Here is a 21868-nt window from a genome sequence, read left to right on the forward strand (position 1 = left end):
TTTGTTTGACGCCTACAGCATACCTAGGTACTGTAGCAGCATTCTTTCACGTGCATGAAACGTAACTCACGACAACATTTGAAAATCTGAGAGTATACCTGATTATAGGCTTCTGCTTGAACTGCTAGCATTTACAGGAGCAGATGCCATTGACTTGGCCAGTGTGGGAGGAAGTGTTCACTACGTAGGTTATGTTACGAGGTAGATTTTAAGGAGATACTCCTTAACTTGTTTTGCCTATGGCTTCGTCTCCGCGGTTCAACTTCTTCTTCTTCGTAGGCGTACTCTCTGTCTGCAGCTCACAGCAGTTCACTCCGTTTTCCGGATTTCTCCACCGCACCCGCGATACCACTTACGAGGACTACGCCTCCACACCCGTTCGGGTACGAGTACGCCCTTCTGGAGATCAAGAAGCATAATTGGACATGTACGGCGGAGTCGCTTCTCCGGCTTCGGTCCGCTCGTACTTCTCCAACAGCGGTTTCACCGACTGCATCCTCTTCGACGAGCAGCCCTCGGTCCACCTTCTCAACCTGACGAAGGAGGAGAAGACGCCTCCGCCCGAGGAGGAAGAAGCCGGTCTCCCGGATCTGGGCAGCGCCGGCGGCGGCACCCAAGGGGAACCTGAGGCTGACTCTCTCTTCGATTTCCACCGGGCCATTGTGCGCATCAGCGTGGTCGGCGGCAGGCAGCATGAGATGCGGCTAGCTTGGAAATTGGTCGGGGACAAGTGGTGCCTGTACTACCAGCGGGCGCGGCCCTTCCTGAACTTCCTCGTGGGATGGTATTCAGGTTCACTCTTTGGTACGGCCGAGGGTAGGCTGGGGAGGAACGCCAAGGAGGTCGCCTCTGGAGGTGAGGTCGCTGAGAGCCACCCTTACTCGGAGGAGTACGGGCAGATGGGCACCAGCAGCAAGGTAACGGACCCCTTTCTCGGCAGCTACCGCCGGGCCGCGTACCAGCGCGCCATCCAGCGAAGCGGGGCCGAAGAGTCGACGTCCCCGAATTGTGGGCGCCGGCGGATATCGTCGAGCCCGGCAACGAGTCGGCCGAGAGGTGCTACAACAACTTCATCACTCCGCACTCCGAGACGTCGCCGCCTGGCTGGGGAAAGTACATCTTCTTTGGTGGGCCCGGAGGCGAGTACTGCAATCGAGAGGTCTACCCTTCGTGTCTGGCGTTGGAGTGTCCCCCGTGCTGCATCATCAGGGCCATGTGTCCAGACAACCGCCGGTACACTGATGAGACACCCCTCGGCGACGAACCCTTATGCTGTCCTGTGAATGCTAGGGAGTCCAATGCTGACTGTCGGCGGCGGAGGGACGAGTGTCGGGACCACGGATGCAGAACACACTGGCAGTGATTGGAATGAGTACGTACAGGAGTCGTCGGTAATTTTCCAGAAGAGATCCCCACACCAATATAGCATTAGTATCTTCTGCTTCGTTGTATACTTCTATCGGAGCTGTGGAAAGGATAGAGCCCAATCATTACGCGGGTTAAGATCTACGATTGTGATGAAGTTGCTAGTTTCTCTCCTCTTAATGATCATTAGTTTGGTGTTTTTGTGCCCTAGTTACTACCGTTCTAGGTCTAGCGTAGCCTTAGCCTTAGCTAGTGCAACCGCTAATAAGCTACCGCAGCTAGCACTTCTAGCACCTTATCCCTGTCCCTGTCCCCGTTCTAGGCTTGTAATACTCCAGCCCATCTTTCTCCTCCCATGATGCCTCCCACAAATATCTTTCGCTCATTGGGACAGTTATTGAAGCTACATAAACCGAAGATACAACCAGACTCTCATCTTTTCGGCTACACCAGCGGCCGCTGGTTATGAAATGAACGGGAGCAGCTGGAAGCTCGATACCGGCGTTTCAATGTGCCCAACCTGCAGAGAGCTGCCTGTGAGGCCGTTGGCGCCAAACAATGCATCCACCTGGAAAAGATAGGGGAGGGAAACTACAACAAAGCCTACCGCTTGACCATGGAAGATGGTCAGAAGGTCATTGCCAAGATCCCCCATCCTAACGCAGGACCGCCTGTACTCACAACGGCATCTGAGGTCGCTACCATGGAGTTTGCGCGAGACATCCTAAGCTTGCCTGTGCCAAAGGTGCTTGCTTGGAGTGCCACTGATCAGAATCCTGTCGAGGCCGAATATATCATCATGGAAGAAGCGCGAGGGTCGCGGCTTAATGACATTTGGCAAGACCTTCAACTACCTGAGCAGCGTGACATTATCTTGGAGCTGGTCAAAATTGAGACCAAATTTCTCTCGGTATGCTTCGAGAAGTATGTTTTTTACCATCGCCGACCCCTTCAGCGTCCAGAGGACTAAACCTTCGCGTACAGAATAGGCTCCTTGTACTACGCAGACAGCGGTATCTCAAAATGCGAGCCTGCGATAGCCACTGGTCCGCAGGAAATGGCCGATGCCTTGAAATCCCGCTTCTGCATAGGCCCTACTGTTCAACCGGAATTCTGGGAAAAGGAGCGCCGTCACATGCATCAATACCAAGGGCCATGTATGTCAAACAGCAGCTAGACTTGCGCGCGTAAACCTAACCCTCCGCTTATAGGGACCTCTGCAGTGGAATATCTGGAGTCAATTGTTAAACGCGAGATCGAATGGATCGGATCTTATGCTGACCCGCGGCAAGCCAGGGTTGATCCAGGACAATTCACCAGCCCCCAGCAAAATTCTCCACATGCGCATATAGAAACCTTGAAGAAGTTCTTGCCTGCTATCCCTCTCATAGTCCCCAAGGATCCTGACGTGGTCTCGCCGAGATTCTGGCGTCCCGATTTGCACCGCGGCAACATATACGTCGACGACCAGCGTAGAATCTCATGTATCATCGACTGGCAAAGCGCCACAATCGCCCCTCTTATATTCGCCGCAAACCCTCCACCACTTCTAGACTACACGGTGGAGAAGATGTACTATTTGCCGCCACATTACGAGAGTTTGAAAGAAGGGGAGGAAAAGCAAAAGCTCAGACACCAAGTGTCACAGACCATCTTGATAGACGTTTACGAGAGGACCACTGCAGCAGAAAACCCGCTTATGATTAAGATGATGACCACGTATCAGGGTCGAACGTTGAAACAGCTTCATGCGTTTGTCGGGGGTACGTGGGATAACTGTCTTTACCCATTGCAGGGGTGTATGATCATAGCTAGGAGGTGAGTCCCTACCTAGTGAGACATCATGCTTGTCTCAGTTGTCGTCTAACTGACTAACTGTATATAGAGAGTGGGAGGATTTTGATACTGATGAACCATGTCCGTATAGCTTTTCGGACGAAGAGATCCAAAAGATATATGACGATGCCGATGCTTTCAACGAAAACCGGGACTTCTGGAGGGATGTCAGCCACATATTATCAGACAATGGGTATACGCCGAATGACACCTACGATGAAGCGATGGATATCTTCAAGAACAAACTGCCGAAAGTGGCGAAACGAGATGATTCAAGTCCATCCTCGACGTCGTAGAAGGCATGATTTTGCCGTGGGCTCCAAGCTAAGGGAGCAGAGGTTCACATTCCCTCCGCATTAAGTCTCCCACTTCTGCTACTTCTGCGGTCTTGATCTTGTGCGAACAAAGCCAACCAGCATGCTGTTTTCGGAGCGAGACGAGTTGATCATCAGGACAGAGAACACATTGTTCATGTTCATACACCTGGGCTTGAAGGGAGGGGATTCCACATTGTGCATTGTTACTGCAATGCAAGGTCTGAGTTTTACAATGTTGACGGTTCTGCTCGGAATGGGTTATAAACCCCTTCCATAATCTACCCAACCCATCGGATTCCTTATCACAATTTCCCAACACAACCGAAGCCAATCCCCACGACTCGGTTGCGTTTCGTGAGCTCCAACACTCATTCAAAGCTCATCAAAGGAAAAGAACCGCAAGTCCGTTCCAATATGCCTCACATTCAATTGGTGAACGAGTCGAACGCGGGCTCCAGCGAGCCCCAGAAGATGACGATCGATCCCGCGACGTTCAAACGCAATTTCGGAAGGCATAATGCCATCAGTGATGGCAGTGACGGCTCGGTGACCCGGTATCTGGACTGTCGAGATCCCTCACGCGCCGTCGCGGTTAAGACTCCTTCCTCCGCGAACGTCCACCAGCAAAAAGCTCTGCTCCACGAGATCGCCATCATGGAATTGCTTACGAAATGCGACCAAATCGTTTCCTTGCTTGGGTATGATACTAACTTCATGCCCTACAGCCCGGCACTCTTCTACGAGTTCTGCGGGATGGGAGACGTGCAGACCTACCACACGAAGCTCCAGAGGAAATATGGCCGCATTCCCGAAGAAACGATCTGGAAGCTCTTTGCGGATATGTCAAAGGGGCTGCAGTATATCCACTGCGAGCTGCCCAGGCCTCTGATCCACGGGGACTTCAAAACCTTGAACATCCTCGTGGCATCACCGCCCGGCACCGGGTTGAGGGAAGTTCCCATCCTGCCAAACTTCAAGATCTGTGACTTCGCCCGCGCACAGCCGTATTCCGGACCCGGCAATCCGGGACCTTTCTACAACGGCACGTACGAGTACGGACCGCCACAGGCGGAGCAGCTACTCCCCCAGACCCCCGCTGTGGATATCTGGGCGCTGGGAGCATCACTGCAGGAATTCGCCCTTGGTATCCTGCCGACGCAGACCCGAAAGCGGTTCTGTGAGGAGTACAGGCGCCGCTTTGGGACTAATCTCTGGAAGATAGTCCAGGAGGGGCGCCAGGACCTCAATGAGGATCGCTGGCGGAAGCACATTCCTTTGGTGTACCGCCCTCTGAACGCTGATGTCCAGGAACTTCGCAGCAAATGGGACTGGCCTCCGGGAGCTGCGGAGCCACCGCGATACAGCAACGCGCTCGAGTGCTGGTACCATACCTGCATGCAGGAGAAGCTGGACCAGCGCTTGACGGCGGCGTACTTGAAAGAGGAGGTTGCTCCGATCGCTGAGCGCCGGATCAAGGTCTTGCAAGCTCATCGGAAGGTAGAGGAGGCGAAGAAGAAGGTCGAGGAGGCGAAGAAGGCACGCCAGATGAAGGAGAAGATGAAGCAGGGAAAGAAACCTCTCTCTTCCCTACCTCCTCACGCTGCTCGCCACCTCCAAATTCCGGCTCAACCCCTAGCTCCATCTCCTGCCCCTCGGCCTGCAGCAGCCCAAGGTCGTACCAATGCGGCGAGCCCCACACCGTCCCGTCCGCCTAGAGATCCTCGCCGTCCTCGCCGCCTTCAGCAACGTGAGGAGATGTTCCTGCCCTTTACCAATCCCCCAGCGGACAGGCGGCGTCTTCCTGAGCCACCCAACCAAAAACCCGAAGGACAACTGCCCGTCATACATGTCGACGGCAGCAGCGCCCTGACCCGAAAGGATTTCGGCCTTCCTCCCCGTGCACCGCAGGCCACTCGCTTGCGGGGCCGGAATCGCCGTCCTAGCGAGACGGATAGCGCGATGGCAAGGAAGGAGCGGAAGTATCTGCGGGGGATGAAGAAGGAGTTGGGGAATGCGGTGTATTCGGGTAGGGGAGGATGAGGTGAGAGTTCCGCCACACAGCGATTCCATGCGGAAATCAATGATTAATATCAATCTTGCATTTTAGTTGAACTGTGTTTTCGACTTGTGTTCTCGTGTGCTAGAGTGATGACCCCTAACGGCTATGGCCTTCAGTTGAAGTGGTCCCATTATTTGCAGTGGAGATGACATGATATCTTCTGCAGAAACGTCCCAATCGACGACAACGTGGTACGGTTAGCTCCGCTCTGGAAACCAGAAGAAGATACGGACGAGGAGAGTTTTCACCGAAGCTCGCGATTTCGGCGTTAGGATGGGTACATCGAGGGCGGCTTCCCCATACATAACTAGTCCTCTATTTGTCAGGATTTAAGGGGTCGGTACACTTGCCTTCTGCACTCATAGGTGATTGCCTGTGGCAGCCAAAAGAGACATCGGAAGGTAATAATAAGCATATCAGTGAAGCGTAAACGGTGTGTACTTTTGTCAAGAAGGGGATGTGAAATATTCATTGTAACTGAAACCCAGCTACATAGGGCAGGAGACGAGGCTATGCACAATTGCCCATCTTCTTCACCGTGGTGTTTCTTCTTACAAGTAGAATTACCAAGTCCAAGCAATATTATTAAGAATTTCTTGATTTATATAAACGATTTTAGGATTCCTACTTCCACGTGATAGGTGTATATACTTTCCGTTGCCAAGACATCGGACGTCAGCAACACCGACGAGCATCATGTCTCCAAGAGCTTGGAACCGATGAACTTTCTCATGTCACCACATCTTCGCCTTACAAGAACGCACATTCTGCGACTATGCGCGCGACCATGCGTACGCCACGGACGCCCGACGCCATGTCCATTCCGCCATCTCTCCAACGAGGCACAACGCCGTCGCATCGCCCGCAACCTTGATATCCGACAATCGCGCATATCTCTACGATATCTCTGGTACATCCTAGTCGGCGGAATCGGCGCGGGCGCGGGCCTCACGCTGAGCGGCTTCGCCAAAGCACGCCTCTTCTCGCCTCGCCCGGGATCAGAAGAAGACGTTTTAGCTCTCGAAGCCCTAGCCGACCAGATGGACGACCTCGACATTGTAAAGCGCATGCGCAGCTACGCAACCTCGTACGGGACACAGAGTGGATGGATAGAGCTTGATTTGCAAGATAGCATCGCCAATGTCACGACAAGCGGGGAGGAGAGGAGGGTACGACCTCTGACGGAGCAAGCCATGGCGGGGATACAGGGGCTCGGAGTGCAGAGGGCGTTCTGGAATTCGGAAACGAGGGAGTTGGTGGCTGTGGTTTGGATAGGGCCGAGGTTGACGGGGTGGCCAGGGATTGCGCATGGAGGGGCGATTGCGACGATTTTTGAGGAGACGATGGCGAGGATGATTGCGGGGCCGAATGCTTCTATAGGTATGTATATCTGGCAGGTTGTTGCGGCCTGCGTGACTGGTGACTAACTGTAAGAGTAGATACGATACCTACACCTACCTCCATAAGCGTGACGTACGCGCGGCCAACTCAGAGTTTCAATATCTACGTCCTTCGTGCCTCGTTTTCGACGCCGGATATCCCGCAGGAGCAACCACCGACGGAACCTGCGCCGGGGAAGGCGTGGTTACCGTACTGGAAGGATCTTACGAAGAAGTGGACGACAACGAGACCGGGCCCGGCTGTGGAGATTAGTGGGACGTTGGAGAGTTTGGACGGGGAGGTGAAGGTACGGGCCAAGGGGGTGTGGCCGGCGGATGCGATTAAGGGAGCTTGAATGCGGAGACTCGCCTTCCAGATTTCAAATCGGGAGCAATTTTGAGGCAAAGAGAGGAGTCGATTGCCGACTCAATTCCGGACTCCAGTTACCTGGAGTGTCTCCGCACACGAGCGATAGTATGGATGATTCTCTCCTGCTCGGAGGGAATCTACCATCTACTTCACCTTGCCATGTACATGCGCTTGCGCCGGGTAGGAGTTGTTCGACCATCGCTGCGACTTGCACCAATGTACCACTGTCAAGTATCCGCCGCGGATGTCTTGGGCGAACGGCTGAGGCGTCTGCACGATGACACAGCAGATCTGGGGATGCATGTTTCAAGGCATGTGTATGACCACCCGGCCAGATCTTCGGTGCTGGCTTTACATCAATAGACGTTCGTGGCCCTTCCAGATAGCCGGCGACCTTTCTATAAGGACTCTTCATGCGGCTACACTGTGTAGTCGTCAATGCACCTTCTGAAGCTGTTGGCATGCGTGTTATGCGCAATACGAATTCTTGGAATCCGTAAACGCTCGGCAAGCACGGGACGGGGCGAAACATTGGCTTTTGGTTTTAGTTGAAGTCATGAGTTCCAGCCTGCTTGAGAGGTCTCCATGACCTTGGCGATGATGGCTGATGGTGGTGACGAAGATGGCGCCTCGGTTCTTAGGCGTAGCGTCCGTGTACAAGTACTGTTGGAGGCACAACGCGAATGCTGTAGAACGCAAAGCTGGATCAGCATGCGCAAATGGTCAAGAAGTGAATGACATACACAAACGCAGCGCGGTAAACATGGCGCACCTGATGTCGATTTCCATTCACGAGTGGACATGTTTCTGGCAATTGTCTACACAGTAAGATAGAGGCGCTCCCGCTAGCCAATCGAGCACGACGGCTCAGTTAAACCTTGGAAGCTAGCGGTCGCTAGCGCGCGACCCACTCCACATTGGGCAAGTCTTGGAAGGAAACGCCGAAACGGGTGGCTGTCGCTGTCTCGCGCCGGCCCCTCTATTAAACCCTGGCACTCTGCCTTTTGGACAACACTGCTGCTGTCTTTCCTGCACTCCGGCTGCTCCGCGCTGCTTGTCCACTGTCGCTTTTTCCTCGCTACTGCTGATACTCCTCTTCTCCTTCTTTGCTTCTCAAAAATGGATTCGCTCGTTATTGTGCGCGGTTGAAGAGGGGCGTGGTTTACTCACCATTATCAACTTCCCAAAGCGACTAGGATATCTCGCAACGTGGTTGATAACTCCACGAATTCGAACCATTGCTGAGGCTTGCGACCTGGACCTCGTATAAATCTGAACAACGACCCCATTCTCGCAGTCCTCGAATTTGGTGCCTGGTTCCGAAGAGGTCACTGTCATTACCAAGCGGAGCTCGAATTTACCATCGGGGACGGTGACGGTGGACAAGGGCTTACGAGTCAAGCTAGCGGAGCAATTGAAGCGACACTGTGTGGTAATGCAATGATCTGTAAAGCTTTTGGCATTAAGGGCGCTCTAGGGCTAACAGTTAATAGTATCACATTCGAACAGACCTCCTCGCTACCGCCATGTCTCCTTTGCGTCCTCCAGCTCGGTCCGCCTTCGTCCTCCTACTCGTTCTGCTCTCGCTCATTGGCTTTTCATACGCTGAGGAGGAAAAATGGGTGGCCGCCTATGTAGACGGGAAACAAGTCCGTGTCAGGGACAGCAGGCGACCGGCCTTGTACACCAGTGATTTCGGTGACTGCATGGGCAGTAGCAGCTTGAAAGTTACCCGGTTCGATGCAGCCTTCTACAAGGATAATATGACGGTGCTGTTTCACCTGGAAGGAGAAACTGCACTGAAGAATGAGTCAATCATGAGTATGTCAAAGGCGACAACGTGAATGGCGACGGAGCTAACCGCTATTTCAGTGTACATCGGTGTATATGCTTACGGAGAGAGTCGATTCGATCTTACCTTCAATCCCTGCAATGCGAACATCTGGAGGTACGCCGCAATCCCCCTCCTCCATGTTATCATGGCTAACAGCAACCAGTGCCTGCCCCGTGCAAGCTGGCACACCCATTGAGGCGAACGGCGTCATTCCAATCAACCAACAAGATATTGCTGGCATACCCGATCTCGCGCTGAGTATTCCCGATTTCGAAGGCGAGGCCATACTGCGCATCTTTTCCAATTCCACACAATCCCCGATTGGCTGCTTCTCCGCTGCCGTCACGAATAGTGCCACCTTCTCCCAGCCGGCCTCGGTGGGTAGTGTGCTGGGCATATTCACCGTCATCGCACCGGTGTGCTCCTTCGCCACCACCATCTACGGCAACGATGTTCCTGAGATGCGCAAGCATTATGCTCACTCCATGTCCGTTTTGGTGGTTTTCGCCGTCTGGCATCACATCTTCTACAGTGGCGCACTTTCCATGAATTGGCCAAGAGTCCTCGTTGCCTTTTGGAGCAATTACGCTTGGGCAGGAGGCATGATCTATACCGAAAGCATGCAAAACACCATCAACAAGTTTATCGGTAGCAACAAGGGCAACACGAGTGCCGTTGGTGCCGCTGGAACCGGCGAACCGAGCCCCGACCTTGGCGGCGGCTACGACATCCACCAGATCTACAAGCGCGAAAGGTTTCCGAAGGCTTTGAATGCATCGGGACTCATGAAGTGGAGCAAGAATAACCGTGTTTCTCGTCATTTGGAGAATCTTCTCGCAAAGAGAGAGATGGCTGACCGTAATAATGGCGGATATCCTTGGTATGGAGAACCTGTTAAGCCTGGCCTTCCTTTGCCGGGAAACTTTAGTGGTTTCGCGGGCACCCTGGCGCAGCAGAGAATTCCGGCGTCCAATGCTTTCATGACCGGATTGCTCTGGTTCCTCATTCTGATCGGGGGTGTGACCTTCGCCATTCTCACCTTCAAGCTGCTTCTGGAGATGGTAAGCAAGATGGGTCTGATCAAGAAGGATCGGCTATCTTTCTTCCGGGCGCACTACTTGAGATACATCACCTTTGCCGTCCTCCGCATCATGTTCATTGGTTTCTTCATGATGGTTTTCCTTTCGCTGTTCCAGTTCACCTATCTGGCGTCCCCGGCTCCCGTTGCGGTCGCATGCGTCATATTCCTGATTATGCTACTGGGGTTGGGTGGATTAGCGGGCTATGCTTGCATGTATCGCCTCAAGTTTGGCAAGTACTCCATGGAACCCGACCGGCTCAACTTCGAGAAGAGAAAGATCCTGAAGGTCATCCCTTGGTTCGGTCTCTCTAGGAGCAGCAGCACCGGACCCTCCGAGGGCATAACGTACTTAGGGTCTGTTCCATGGTGGCGAGTACGGTCTGCTTCCGAGACAAAGTCGATTCATGATGACGAGGACTACACTCTGAAGTTTGGGTGGCTGGTTTCGCGGTTCCGCCGAACCAGATGGTGGTTCTTCGTTGCCTGGCTGGTCTACGAATTTATTCGTGCCTGCTTCCTTGGTGGTGCCTCTGGCAAACCTAAGGTGCAGGTCTTCGGTCTCCTTGCAGTTGAGTTCATCGCATTCATTGGAGTCATCGTACTGCGCCCCTTCGAAGGCCAGCGATTGAACATGATTGTGGTCTATGCGCTCGGATTCAGCAAAGTAACCACTGTGGCACTCTCTGCCGCATTCGACGTCAGCTTCAATCTCCCCAGGATACCTGCCACGGCCATTGGTATTGTCATCGTCGTCATTCAGGGGATCCTCACCATCATTGTCATGGTTGCCATCATCATTGGCGCCATATCGACATACTTCTCACTAACCCGCAACCGCGAGCAGATCAAGCCGAGGAGGTGGAATCCAATCCGGGAGAAGTACTTTCAGCACATTGATAATAAGGTGCATGACGTAGCGCCGCCGCCTCCCCCGGCTTCAGAGGAACCTAAGGGACCGTGTTTCAGCGTCAACTCGATCAAGCGACTGGCGAAGATCGAGGACGAAGACCCTGAGTTCGTTGCTGAGATCAATGGCGAAGCTGACCTCGGCATGGTTGGCGACCCGGCAACGTCCCACTTATCACTGTCGTCCCAGAGAAATGAGATGGGCGCAATCCCGCGCACTCGGAGCCGAGCTGGCAGCGTACAGTCGCAGATGTCACATTCCAACCTCCCGTATGGGGCCCGGGTCCATCGCGCCAGCTGGAGTACGCGTGATTTTAGCAGTGAGCTTCACGGATCGTATACACCTGAACGGCGGCGGTCCCGGGGCAACTCTCTCGTAACTCCCAATACCGACAGCCGACCGGCTAGTCGGCCCCTGAAGGAGCTCGATGCCCGAATGATGGGGAGCTCAGGGAATGTCGCCGGAGCCTCGGAGAACGACATCCCACTGCCCGGTGTTACGCCGCGGGCCATGTCTCCTGTGGGCGCGAATATTACTTCGCATAGACGTACGAGGAGTGGGAGTGTGAGGGGAGCGTATCCTCCTCTGCAGAGAGTTATGAGTGAGGATGAGGTCCTGCCACTGCCTAACTCTGGAAGAACTAGTCGAGGGAATCTGGAAAGGGAGGGAGAGGGAGTGTGAGGAGGATGGGCATGGCTTTCTCCATTCAACGACGTTACGACCTAACGACGACATATAAAACCGTATGAATGGCATGGTGCAACGTTGGGAGACATACGGCTGCGAGGGAGCACCCTGCCTATTGTCGATGCACAGTACATAGATACCATTCAAGCGGCTTTCACGAATATTCGAACGAATATTTGCATTACGCATAGAGATACTGGCGGTTGTCATTCCTTGGTGCAAGGTGCATATACCTCTCATGATAGTCACAGTAAATACATGGGTTCTGCTCTATGCAGGAACTTTCCCTTCCTCTTCGAAACATCCGTGTGCCGGTTAGTCTATGGGACTCTTTTTGCTTGCATGCGTTGGAAGGCCCTCGAAGTCTCCCGCAGCAAGCAGACGTTTGTCTAGAGTATCAATAGCTATAGCTGATACACTTGCCCAGCTGTGGCGCTACCTTGCCGCACGGCCACAGAACCGTAGCGGCGGCAGCGAAAATAGCGAGCCGCTGTGGGGCCGGGTTGGTGGGGTTAACGCGGCATACTACGTCATCGTCTGAACTCTTCTCTTGTTCAACTTCCAGAGATCTTGTCAAGGGAAAGGTATTCTTGGAGGCAGAATTGCGTCTCATATGATGAGGTCGGTGGGCCACGTGGAAGGGAACGTCATTGGGACGGAGTGGAGTGGCCGTTATCGAACTCCGATCATTCCGTTGTGAGTGCTCTCTGCGGCTGGGACGAATCTCTGATCTGCGAGTGTTGGTGTTGAGGAATATGACGCAGCAGCTCAGCGTTGAGGAATGTGGCACATGAATGCCCAAAGGAGGCAAGTCTGCGGGAACCAGCCGGGTTCCTGTTGGCGGCTTTGCCTATTGTGAATCAAGCGCGGTGATCTTAGCTATTGTGGTTCCATGGATGTGAGGGTGGTGGTAACGTCACTCTAGCGAACAGGTTTGGTGATGGAAACCGAAAGGCTGGCGCTTGCTTGTGTGACAAAGTCTCAGGGTCTTTTCTCAACGATGACGTCACTGCCCTGAGGCAGCTGCAGTATAAGTGAGGGAGGGAGTCGCTCCCTGGAGAACAATACATTCCACGCAGAAAACAACAAACGTTCGTCAACAAAGCATCCTCTCTCTGTGCCAACTCTCGACTGACATCTCCGAAGCATTCTCATCAACAGTCATCAACTACATCGACTCCACCAAGTAAAATCATCAACTCCTCCACACAACAACCGTCAACATGGGTGCCGTCGTATCCTGCGTACGTCCCCTCTCACCTGCACAACTTGAACAACGACCTTCTAACACAGCTCACAGATTCAATCCATCTTCCGCACGATAGGCGCCTGCATCATGGCCGTCGTCAACGCCATCGCCGCTGGCATCAAAGCCGTCATCAACGCCATCGTCTCCCTCTTCGGCATCGTCATCTCCTGCTTGACATGCGGACGCACCGGCCACAGAAGAAGGGGTATGCATGCAACAACAACAACGAGTAGAGTCTAGCGCAGCCGTCACAGCTGCCTAGAAAGCTGCCTGCATTTCTGCGTTAACGAGGGATGCTGTGCAGTGTCGGCGGATCGCGTCAAGTACCGCCGGTCTAGGTGGTACTCATGCTAGACTCTACAACTTTTCGAGTTGCCGATGCGACAGATGACGGATGACGAATACCCCCTGCTTCTTCTTTTGAGAGCGTTCTTCTTCCTTTTGTATGATTACGACGACGAGCGTTACGGGGTACCGATTATTGCGAGTAATGGGTGGGACCAAGGAGTGGTCGACATGCGTGTCCTTTCTACGACTACAGGTCTTTCGGAGACGGAGGAGCTGTGGATCAAGAATGCATTCTGGATGAGTTGGAAGGAGTATGACCGCACTGTTTAGATACCCCTGACGCTCTGCTAATCGAATGGATTGCAATCCTTATAATATTGAGTTCTTCAGTTGTTTCGTGAAAGATTAGTGATTTGAACATCAACTTGAAATCTCCTTTTGATGTTGGTTCCGTTCCGTGCCAGCATGGTGTTGTCCGATTTCGGACAGCAAGCGCCACACCCAGCCACATCTGAACCGTGCGCAATCTGTATCTGGAGCATAATTTTTGGAACTGCATGTAAAGAGTCATACTGGTATATCCCCGTCAATTGTATTCCCAACGCTTTTGGCTACATATTAAGATGGCATCCGAAAAGAAGGTTGCTGAAAACATGCTCTGGGGAGGTCGTTTCACAGGTACACCCACTCCAACGGTCTCAATTGGCTTTGAACGTAGTTGCGATGGATACTGATAACAAACGTTCAAGAGGGCCTCGACCCCATCATGGAACAATACAACGCCTCCCTCCCCTACGACCGCATCTTCTACGCCCAAGACATCGCCGGCTCCATCGCCTTCGCGCGCGCAAACTATAACAACGGAATCCTCACCGCCGAAGAATTCAGCGCCATCCAGAGAGGTCTCCAGCAAGTGAAGGAAGAGTGGGCCAACGGCACGTTCCAGGTGAAACCGAATGATGAGGATATCCACACCGCGAATGAGCGGAGGTTGAGCGAGATCGTGGGCAAGGAGATTGGAGGCAAGTTGCATACGGGGAGGAGTCGGAATGAGCAGATTGCGACGGATATGCGGTTGTGGTTGAGGGAGGAGTTGAGGAGGTTGGAGGGGTATTTGAAGGATCTGATCAAGGTGGCTGTGGCGAGGGCGGAGAGGGAGATTGATGTTTTGGTAGGTCGTCACATTGCATTGTCTTTCGATGTTTTTCTAACAATCCGGAGATCCCCGGCTACACTCACCTCCAGAAAGCGCAACCAGTCCGCTGGTCGCATTGGCTGCTTTCCCATGCCACCGGCTTTGCTGCCGAGCTCGACCGCCTGCGCGAAGTCATCAAGCGTGTGAACCGCTCACCGCTGGGCTGCGGCGCCCTTGCCGGCAACCCCTTCAACATCGACCGCGAAGCCATGGCCAAGGAACTCGGCTTCGATGGACTCCTGTACAACTCCTTGAACGCCGTCGGCGACCGCGATTTCGTCTTCGAGACTCTCCAGTGGGGCTCCAGCTTCATGCTCAAGATCTCCCGCTGGGCCGAAGACCTCATCATCTACTCGAGCCTGGAGTTCGGCTTCGTCCGGCTCGCAGACGCCTACTCGACGGGCAGCTCCCTCATGCCGCAGAAGAAGAACGCCGACTCGCTCGAGCTCATCCGCGGCAAGTCGGGTCGCGCCTTTGGCCACATGGCAGGCCTGTACTGCACCATCAAGGGCCTGCCGACCACGTACAACAAGGATCTGCAGGAGAGCGTCGAGCCGTTGCTCGACCACATCAAGACGGTCGGCGACAGCATGCTCATCGCCACGGGCGTGCTGTCGACGCTCACCATCTTCCCGGACAAGATGCGCGCGGCGCTCGCGCCCGAAATGCTCGCCACCGAGTTTGCGGATTACCTGGTCCGGAAGGGTGTGCCGTTCCGCGAGGGCCACCACATTTCGGGTCGCGTGGTGGCGCTGGCGGAGAAGGAGGGCGTGCCGATGGATCAGCTGAGTTTGGAGCAGTTGAAGAGTGTGGATGCGAGGTTGGGGGATGATGTGTTGGAGTGTTTGGATTATGAGCGTGCGGTCGAGTTGAAGAGCGCGGTGGGCGGGACGAGTAAGAGTGCGGTGAGGGAGCAGATTGAGGTGTTGAAGGGGTTGATTGGGTAGAGTGTACCGAAGGAAGTGTAAGAATTCGGGCGTGTGGTGTTGAGATATCGGATGTGTTAGAGCGAGGTTATTAGATTTCGTTACGAATTGTATGATTATCTTTTTCATGTTCATGCTGGGGTATGGTCCTCTCGCCTACCTTGCGGTCATGGAGACACTCGCTGCCAGAAGCGGATTTGTAGACGGTTTGTTTCAAGTCCTATACGGTGGAGATGTTGCGCCAATGCCGAACCAAATCTCTCATGGCATTTCACAAGGGCGACTTTCATGGGTGGTGCTTAGTCATACCCCCTTTTGATGAACAGCACCATCACTGTGCATCCTTTGCTCATACCATGTTGAAGGCGGTGATTCTAGGGCCTGATGATGTTCGATGATATTTTAGGCGTCGAATCGAAGTACCAGGAGGATGCTCTGGGTGTTCCATATCATATGTCTCCGCTTAAAATTTGAGCGACAACGAACATGAGGGCTTGGCAAACGGACTTTTAGAAACCGCAGAGTATAAATATGCAGCCACTCTTGGGCCCGCTTGCAGACCTCGCATCCTCCACCGTTGATACTGTTAGAGTCCAAAAGTTCCTTGAATTCAAGCCGATGTTTCTGTTGGATTCAAAAAGGCGCCGCCGTCCTTATCATGCTCCCCTCTGTCGCGGGACATGATATTATACATGCAGTCAGAAATCGCAACAATGAACCACTATGTGCACCTATTGCCGCGCGGTGCTGGATCTGGATGTCGGTCGAGCTGTTCCTATGTTTCGACTTACTGGCGACCACCTATCGCATTCCGAATTCAACAGAGTGTTTGAAAATGTGTCTGCCAAAACCGGCGCCTGAAAAAAGTCGAACGATACAAGGCATGTGGCACAAGTCTGACTTGGTTCCGGAACCCTCTTACCTCTCCTTCATGCTAAAATTCGCTATTTTGCCCTTATGACCAGGACAGGCCTGGCAAGATCTCAAAATGAAGATGGAGAATTCCATGTCCTTTTGGTCGGCTGGAACGCTCAGTCGCTCCGGATTGACGCTCAACCTCTCCCGTGCATGTGTGGTACGGCATCCCAAAACCAAAACCTAGGTCAACGCTTTCAAAGATATATGGCATTCCTCTGACTTGGATCGGAACCCTCTTATCTTCTTCTCCTCGCTAAAATCCGACACTGCACACTGCGGCCTCATGATCGCGGGGGCGCCTTTCAATATCCCAAAATGAAGGTTGAACAATTTATGTCGTGTTGGTCGGCAAGATATTCCCTTGCCCCGTATTGATACTCTGAACCTTTCGGATGTGAAAAACTCAAAAATGGAAAATCTCCCTCGCTGGATGTTCATGTCCGGCGTGTGCTTCCCAAGTCCACCGCCTGTCCGCTGAGTAAAAAAAACCCCGTGGTTCATCTGGATGGAATTTCCAGTCTCAGAGCCAGAGTAATCAGAGACGTACCGGTTTCCGCCGCCAGCAGAGCAGCAAATATTAATTGCCACAAGCACAATCCATGACAAATGGCTGCAAACACGGATAGAGAAAGCTGATATGGGGTGACCCCGTCTTCCCGAAGTCCCACACGGTTGAGGCCTTTGGAATCCGAGTTACCCACAATTGGAAGAACAACCTGGGAATCGGGGAATGAATTGGAAGCGCATTGAGGGGGGAAGCAAAATATGTGAATTTACCCAGATCATGATGCAAATATCAGTAACGAGTACTCCAGCACGACGATGGATTCGTGGCGTCATTTCACGGGCTTTCAAAAATGTAAATCACTCGGTCCTTTACCGCTTACCGCGTCTATTTCTGAAGATTTTCTGGGTTGGATCTGGGGTACATTTGAAAAATAAGATTTTGGTATGGACATGTGGTTTCCTGTGACAAGAGACAAACCTTTGCTGTCACCCCCATGTTCTCTTCCACCCGGAAGTGTCGACCCCTCGAAAATAAGGCTTGGAGAGCGCAGGTGCTTTCCTTCCCAGGCGCGCTTTCTCCAGATCAGATATCGTACGTCGAAGATACCATGTTCCGCTGCCCGTAGGAAACTTACCACTGAACCTGGCTACCGCTTTTCGATGTGCTCCTTTTATTCGTCGGGAATACCGCGCTTCACTTCTCCAATCAAGATTAAGGGAGAGAATATGAGAGATGGTTTTCTCCGTGCGGGAAGTTCAAGCTTATTTAAAGCTTTTTCATTACGGCTTTATGGGACAAAGGTGCTCTTCCCCGACTTACACTTCGCATATATCGGATTGGCTCGCGTCCAAGAGCATGTATAAGCGTGCGGACCGCCCATAAAACGCAGTCCCCAGTCTCATGCCCTGTGACGTAGAACTCAGGTTGAAACCCTCGAAGGAGAAGATATGTGTGCTTCGCCGGCTTCCCAGTCAAATACAGCACCTTCAATGACTGGATCCCTCGCTCCGCCGCATCAAATGCAGGAAATGTTCAAAGATCTCTGAACGCACAGTCATGTCTTCTGGAATCTCAAGAATGTGAACATGGCTTGACTACAACATCCGAACGCATTCCTGGTTCCCTGAACATACTACACACTTAGTAAACCCGTGGATCTGCCGCGTATGCGCGTTCCTGTTGTGTCCGTTACATGGCGAAACTGCCAGTATGGAACCACCATGAGTCGCTGGCGGTCTCACTGTAGAAATTTGGAAAAGAGTTCTACAATGGCCCATTGCAATGAGAAATCTTTATTATACTTCCTGTACCAGGATCTGTCATGAATCTTGGTACTAAAGGCAAATCAGAAAAAAATGTGGAACCTTGCATAACATGCCTGTCTCTCTCTGCGTCTTTACAGCGTCAAGGCTGCGCCTGCAAGAGGTCTAAACGAAGGACCATCGTAGGCTGTCTGTTAGGAATATCGGAGAGATTAAATAACGTTTTAAGAGAACAAAGGACGAAGAGATCAATGTCCGCTCCAGTTTGTGAAGACGACTCTTCATACCAACTGCAAGTTAGAAAATGGTGTCGCCGCCCTGGAGTCAGGAGATAAAAGACAGCTTCCAGAGTCTTAAGAAATCGATGCAAGGCTGCTGCATGTCATTTACACGGTCCACCAGCCACTCTGGAATTGATTCATGTCCGAGGCGGTTAATAACACCTGATGGATCTGGTTATGATGTCCGCAATTCTCTGCCGGTTTGCTATCTACTTGGTCTCTCAGATTTGTCTTCCTTCATGCATCACGGAAGGCATTGCATTCCATGCGTCTTTCCCGCAGGGAACGAAAATCAAAGATTAACAAACAAGCACATGTCCATTACTCTCAAATATACCAGGTCCATCCACATGAGAAAAACCGCAAGCAGCGGCATGCAAGCGCTCTAAGATCAACTGCTCAACATATTATAAACTGCTGTTTCCGAGCGTGTGATATTTTGGTCTCGAAAAAAGTCGTTTTTCGCTGTGACATGTTGGCTGCTATCGCTAATGATTTTAAAATATTACACATGTCTATCTACAAAATACATGGCGCACGCCCAAACATACAAGGCAGAGCAGCAAAAGAAGTAAAGTAATACCTTAAACACAAGATCTCGCGCTAGATGCGTCGGGAGACACCACCAGTATTCTCAGATACTGGCATGCAAACAATGTCTCCGCATCCAGTTCGCGCAAAACATTGATCGAAAAGATACATGTGTCTGTCCCTTTTCTTTCCTGGATACAAGCCGTCCCCACAATTTCCGTAATTCCGTAAAAGATTGAGATGTGGGTGTTATGTGCCTTGCGCGAACCCTTTTCTGTCAACAAAAGTGACTCAAAGATGACTGCTTCATGGCAAACGCAAAAGACGGTCGCGCGTAGTGGCAGACGCAGAACATAGCGGCCCCAGCCGTCATGGGACATCTACAGCCACCGCAGCCGTGCCTGCGCGGATGCAAAAAGCAGTCCTTCATTGAGTAGGGCTATAAAACTGCAAGAACTGGCCTGATTTGTGTGCCTTCCTCACTAAGTGCGAGAGAAATGACGAACTTTGGCAATGGACAGCGGAGAAGAAACGTTTAGAAGGACCGAAAATGTCAGATTTAAGATCTGGAAGAGTGGACCAATGCACGTCACACAAATTCAACTTTAATAAGTCCTTCTGGAATGGTAATGAGCTGTCATGTTTCGGTACTCGCCAACTCGTATCCTGTGGATTATAGCTCTTGGGACTAGGTCCTGAAAACGAAAAAACAAGAACCGAGTAACATGATTTCTGTCCTAAGTCGTTTGAAAGACTTAAAACGTAGAGGGGCAGGAGGTATGTCCAGCATTTTCTAGGAAGACGAACTCAAAGCCACCAACGCCGACTGGTAGGGAAGAGAACCCAAATCCTGAGAATAGAAGAGACCTGTTCATTTCAAGAGACATCCGCCGACCCATTTAATGCACAGTAGTTAAACCGTCTCGTATGTCCATTCGCTGTATTATGTTGCACCAGTGCAAACCTTCACGGACAAAATGCATGTATTCAGCTCTGTCGTTGCACTATACTCCCTATCCGCCGACACAGGACTGTTCTTTGTTTCTGAGGACGGACATCCAACAACCGGCGTTGAACGGAAGAGTAGGGAGTTTTGCACCGGGGATGGGACATCAACTGCGGACAGTGGAAGGAGAAGAGCTATGCAGCGCATTACAGATATAGCGGCAGGGGGTGAGGCATTTACTTGCTGTGTAATGGTAAATGCAAAAACAGACTACGACAAAAGATTTACCGGGAGCTATACAGCTTTTTTCCACGTCAATTCTGGATACCACTGAGGGTTGAGGGTTTTTTCTCGGGCCCGTCGAAAACTTTGAATGGAGCAGCGATGACCCTAATGGCTGAATTTTTCTACTGGTGCTAAGCAGAATGACGGTCTTAGACAGAGCTACCCCGGTGTTAATGAGACCGCTTTCCCCAAGAGCAATGGAGAAGCTGGAGAAATCAGCATAAGGCAACGGAAAGAGAAGTTTATCGCTCTTACCGCAAAACCAAAGTCAAAGATACCCATTACTGGCAACCAAGTGGAGGTACATGGCATGAATTGACTTGAGAAGTATTCTGCAAGATATATTGCTCGTTCCTGATACAGACAAAAGGCCAGTTGGCAGCTACGTGAAAGTAAAGACAGGCAAATCAAAATGGGAACAATCAAAGAGTTAGATCAAAGCTTTATGACGTCGCCTACTGCTTTCGCGCCTCAGGTTGGAGAAGAAATGACTCGAGCCTGTCGCATGTCAAAAGCGCCTGGGAAAATACAACGCGTTTGATTGCCACTATATGGCACAGCGATTCCGTTCGGAAAAGCCCGTGGGCACAACGGAACGTCCACTTTATCCCGGTCAACCATAAGGATGACAGAGACATTATGTCTTTCTCGACACCCTGCCAGGACATGATTAAAGTATACACGCTATGTCCTCGAGAACAAATAGGAGTCGTAGAGTACCCCGTTTCCGTTCAAAGAATTTGCTCAGAACGCCGGTCCGTCAACGTAGGCCCCATCGCTACCCTTGAGGAACAAACGAATCACGAATGTCCTCCTGTTGTGGTTCAGCTCCCATTTCTCTCCGAAAAAACAGATCACTGGAGGGCCGTGGTCGTAGAAAAGTATTGATGTTGGATTGGTTATGTCTCTCTTCTCAAAGAATCCTCACAAACATGAGATGCGGTACGCCAGACGTCTAACCTTGGTCTCCCCATCTTTTGGGAGTACTCAAGTCTTTTACGATGTATCGTCCTAGACGCAAACTACGACAACGATGCAGCAAAGTGTCCCTCCTAAAATCTAGATTGCCGCTTGCTATACAGTGTGACACCTGCATCCTCCACCTCCATCTCCATCTCTTCCATCGAAGATTTGAATGCAATGGAGTAATCCGAGTACGAAACTTCAGCACTTTCTTCTACTTAAATTAAGGCAGGGCCTACCAATGTCCCGTTCAAAACCTTGCTCCATAAAAACAGCAACAAATGCAGCGGCTGTAGAGTTCGATTGCAAAGCCTTCTGTTGTCCTGCCTGATGAAACAATATATTCTTTCCCCTCTCGCTTACCCCCTTACAACCGAACAATGCAGCACCGGCCGGTGTAACCACACGAATGGCATATCCTGTGCTTTTGTACTCTAAAAGGGAGACAAATGAATTGTCGCTGGAACCATATAATGTCCCTGAGCTCTTACCCATTCTCTTAAGCAGCGGACACAGGTTAAGAATAAACTTCGAGGGGCGATGGAACGGATATATACATCCACGCTAAAAAGGAAACAGTGTTTCACTATGTTGTGTTGCACCAATCCCCGCATCCCGCATCCAGAATCACCTAGTCCTACTCTTCATGGGAATCGCAGTTTCCTTACTTCTCTTCAGAAA

At 51.8% G+C, this 21868-nt stretch overlaps 8 protein-coding genes across 8 annotated transcripts; all 8 read left to right on the plus strand.

Moving 5' to 3' along the window:
• The first annotated feature begins 222 nt into the window (after window positions 1-222).
• Window positions 223-1517, plus strand: EI97DRAFT_429623 (uncharacterized protein). The gene has a single exon (XM_033797484.1). It carries the CDS (start codon window positions 426-428, stop codon window positions 1281-1283), a length of 858 nt encoding a protein of 285 aa, XP_033659156.1. The 5' UTR covers window positions 223-425; the 3' UTR covers window positions 1284-1517.
• A 464-nt stretch (window positions 1518-1981) lies between these two features.
• On the plus strand, window positions 1982-3497 carry EI97DRAFT_438940 (uncharacterized protein; the record flags this gene model as incomplete). The annotated part of the gene is made up of 4 exons (XM_033799526.1): window positions 1982-2289; window positions 2350-2522; window positions 2577-3183; window positions 3251-3497. The coding sequence occupies 4 exons, from the start codon at window positions 1982-1984 to the stop codon at window positions 3495-3497; spliced, it is 1335 nt and encodes a 444-aa protein (XP_033659157.1).
• Window positions 3498-3715: 218 nt separating this feature from the next.
• EI97DRAFT_34815 (kinase-like protein) lies at window positions 3716-5917 on the plus strand. The gene is made up of 2 exons (XM_033794810.1): window positions 3716-5559; window positions 5626-5917. Exon 1 carries the CDS (start codon window positions 3933-3935, stop codon window positions 5556-5558), a length of 1626 nt encoding a protein of 541 aa, XP_033659158.1. The 5' UTR covers window positions 3716-3932; the 3' UTR covers window position 5559; window positions 5626-5917.
• Window positions 5918-6364: 447 nt separating this feature from the next.
• On the plus strand, window positions 6365-7312 carry EI97DRAFT_438942 (uncharacterized protein; the record flags this gene model as incomplete). The annotated part of the gene is made up of 3 exons (XM_033799527.1): window positions 6365-6368; window positions 6499-6957; window positions 7017-7312. 3 exons carry the CDS (start codon window positions 6365-6367, stop codon window positions 7310-7312), a joined length of 759 nt encoding a protein of 252 aa, XP_033659159.1.
• A 1540-nt stretch (window positions 7313-8852) lies between these two features.
• On the plus strand, window positions 8853-11829 carry EI97DRAFT_368624 (TRP-domain-containing protein; the record flags this gene model as incomplete). Its single annotated transcript, XM_033795144.1, has 3 exons — window positions 8853-9147; window positions 9199-9274; window positions 9324-11829. 3 exons carry the CDS (start codon window positions 8853-8855, stop codon window positions 11827-11829), a joined length of 2877 nt encoding a protein of 958 aa, XP_033659160.1.
• A 1229-nt stretch (window positions 11830-13058) lies between these two features.
• On the plus strand, window positions 13059-13288 carry EI97DRAFT_363838 (uncharacterized protein; the record flags this gene model as incomplete). Its single annotated transcript, XM_033794994.1, has 2 exons — window positions 13059-13079; window positions 13136-13288. Coding segments are annotated over 2 exons (174 nt in total), but the record flags the coding sequence as incomplete, so codon positions are not given.
• A 536-nt stretch (window positions 13289-13824) lies between these two features.
• On the plus strand, window positions 13825-15771 carry EI97DRAFT_429627 (argininosuccinate lyase). The gene is made up of 3 exons (XM_033797485.1): window positions 13825-14050; window positions 14122-14543; window positions 14594-15771. The coding sequence occupies exons 1-3, from the start codon at window positions 13996-13998 to the stop codon at window positions 15512-15514; spliced, it is 1398 nt and encodes a 465-aa protein (XP_033659162.1). The 5' UTR covers window positions 13825-13995; the 3' UTR covers window positions 15515-15771.
• A 3947-nt stretch (window positions 15772-19718) lies between these two features.
• On the plus strand, window positions 19719-21112 carry EI97DRAFT_473286 (uncharacterized protein; the record flags this gene model as incomplete). The annotated part of the gene is made up of 4 exons (XM_033801878.1): window positions 19719-19770; window positions 19951-20192; window positions 20364-20525; window positions 20627-21112. The coding sequence occupies 4 exons, from the start codon at window positions 19719-19721 to the stop codon at window positions 21110-21112; spliced, it is 942 nt and encodes a 313-aa protein (XP_033659163.1).
• Window positions 21113-21868: the final 756 nt, after the last annotated feature.

Source organism: Westerdykella ornata, assembly GCF_010094085.1.
Source record: "Westerdykella ornata strain CBS 379.55 unplaced genomic scaffold EI97scaffold_1, whole genome shotgun sequence".
NCBI lineage: Eukaryota > Fungi > Ascomycota > Dothideomycetes > Pleosporales > Sporormiaceae > Westerdykella > Westerdykella ornata.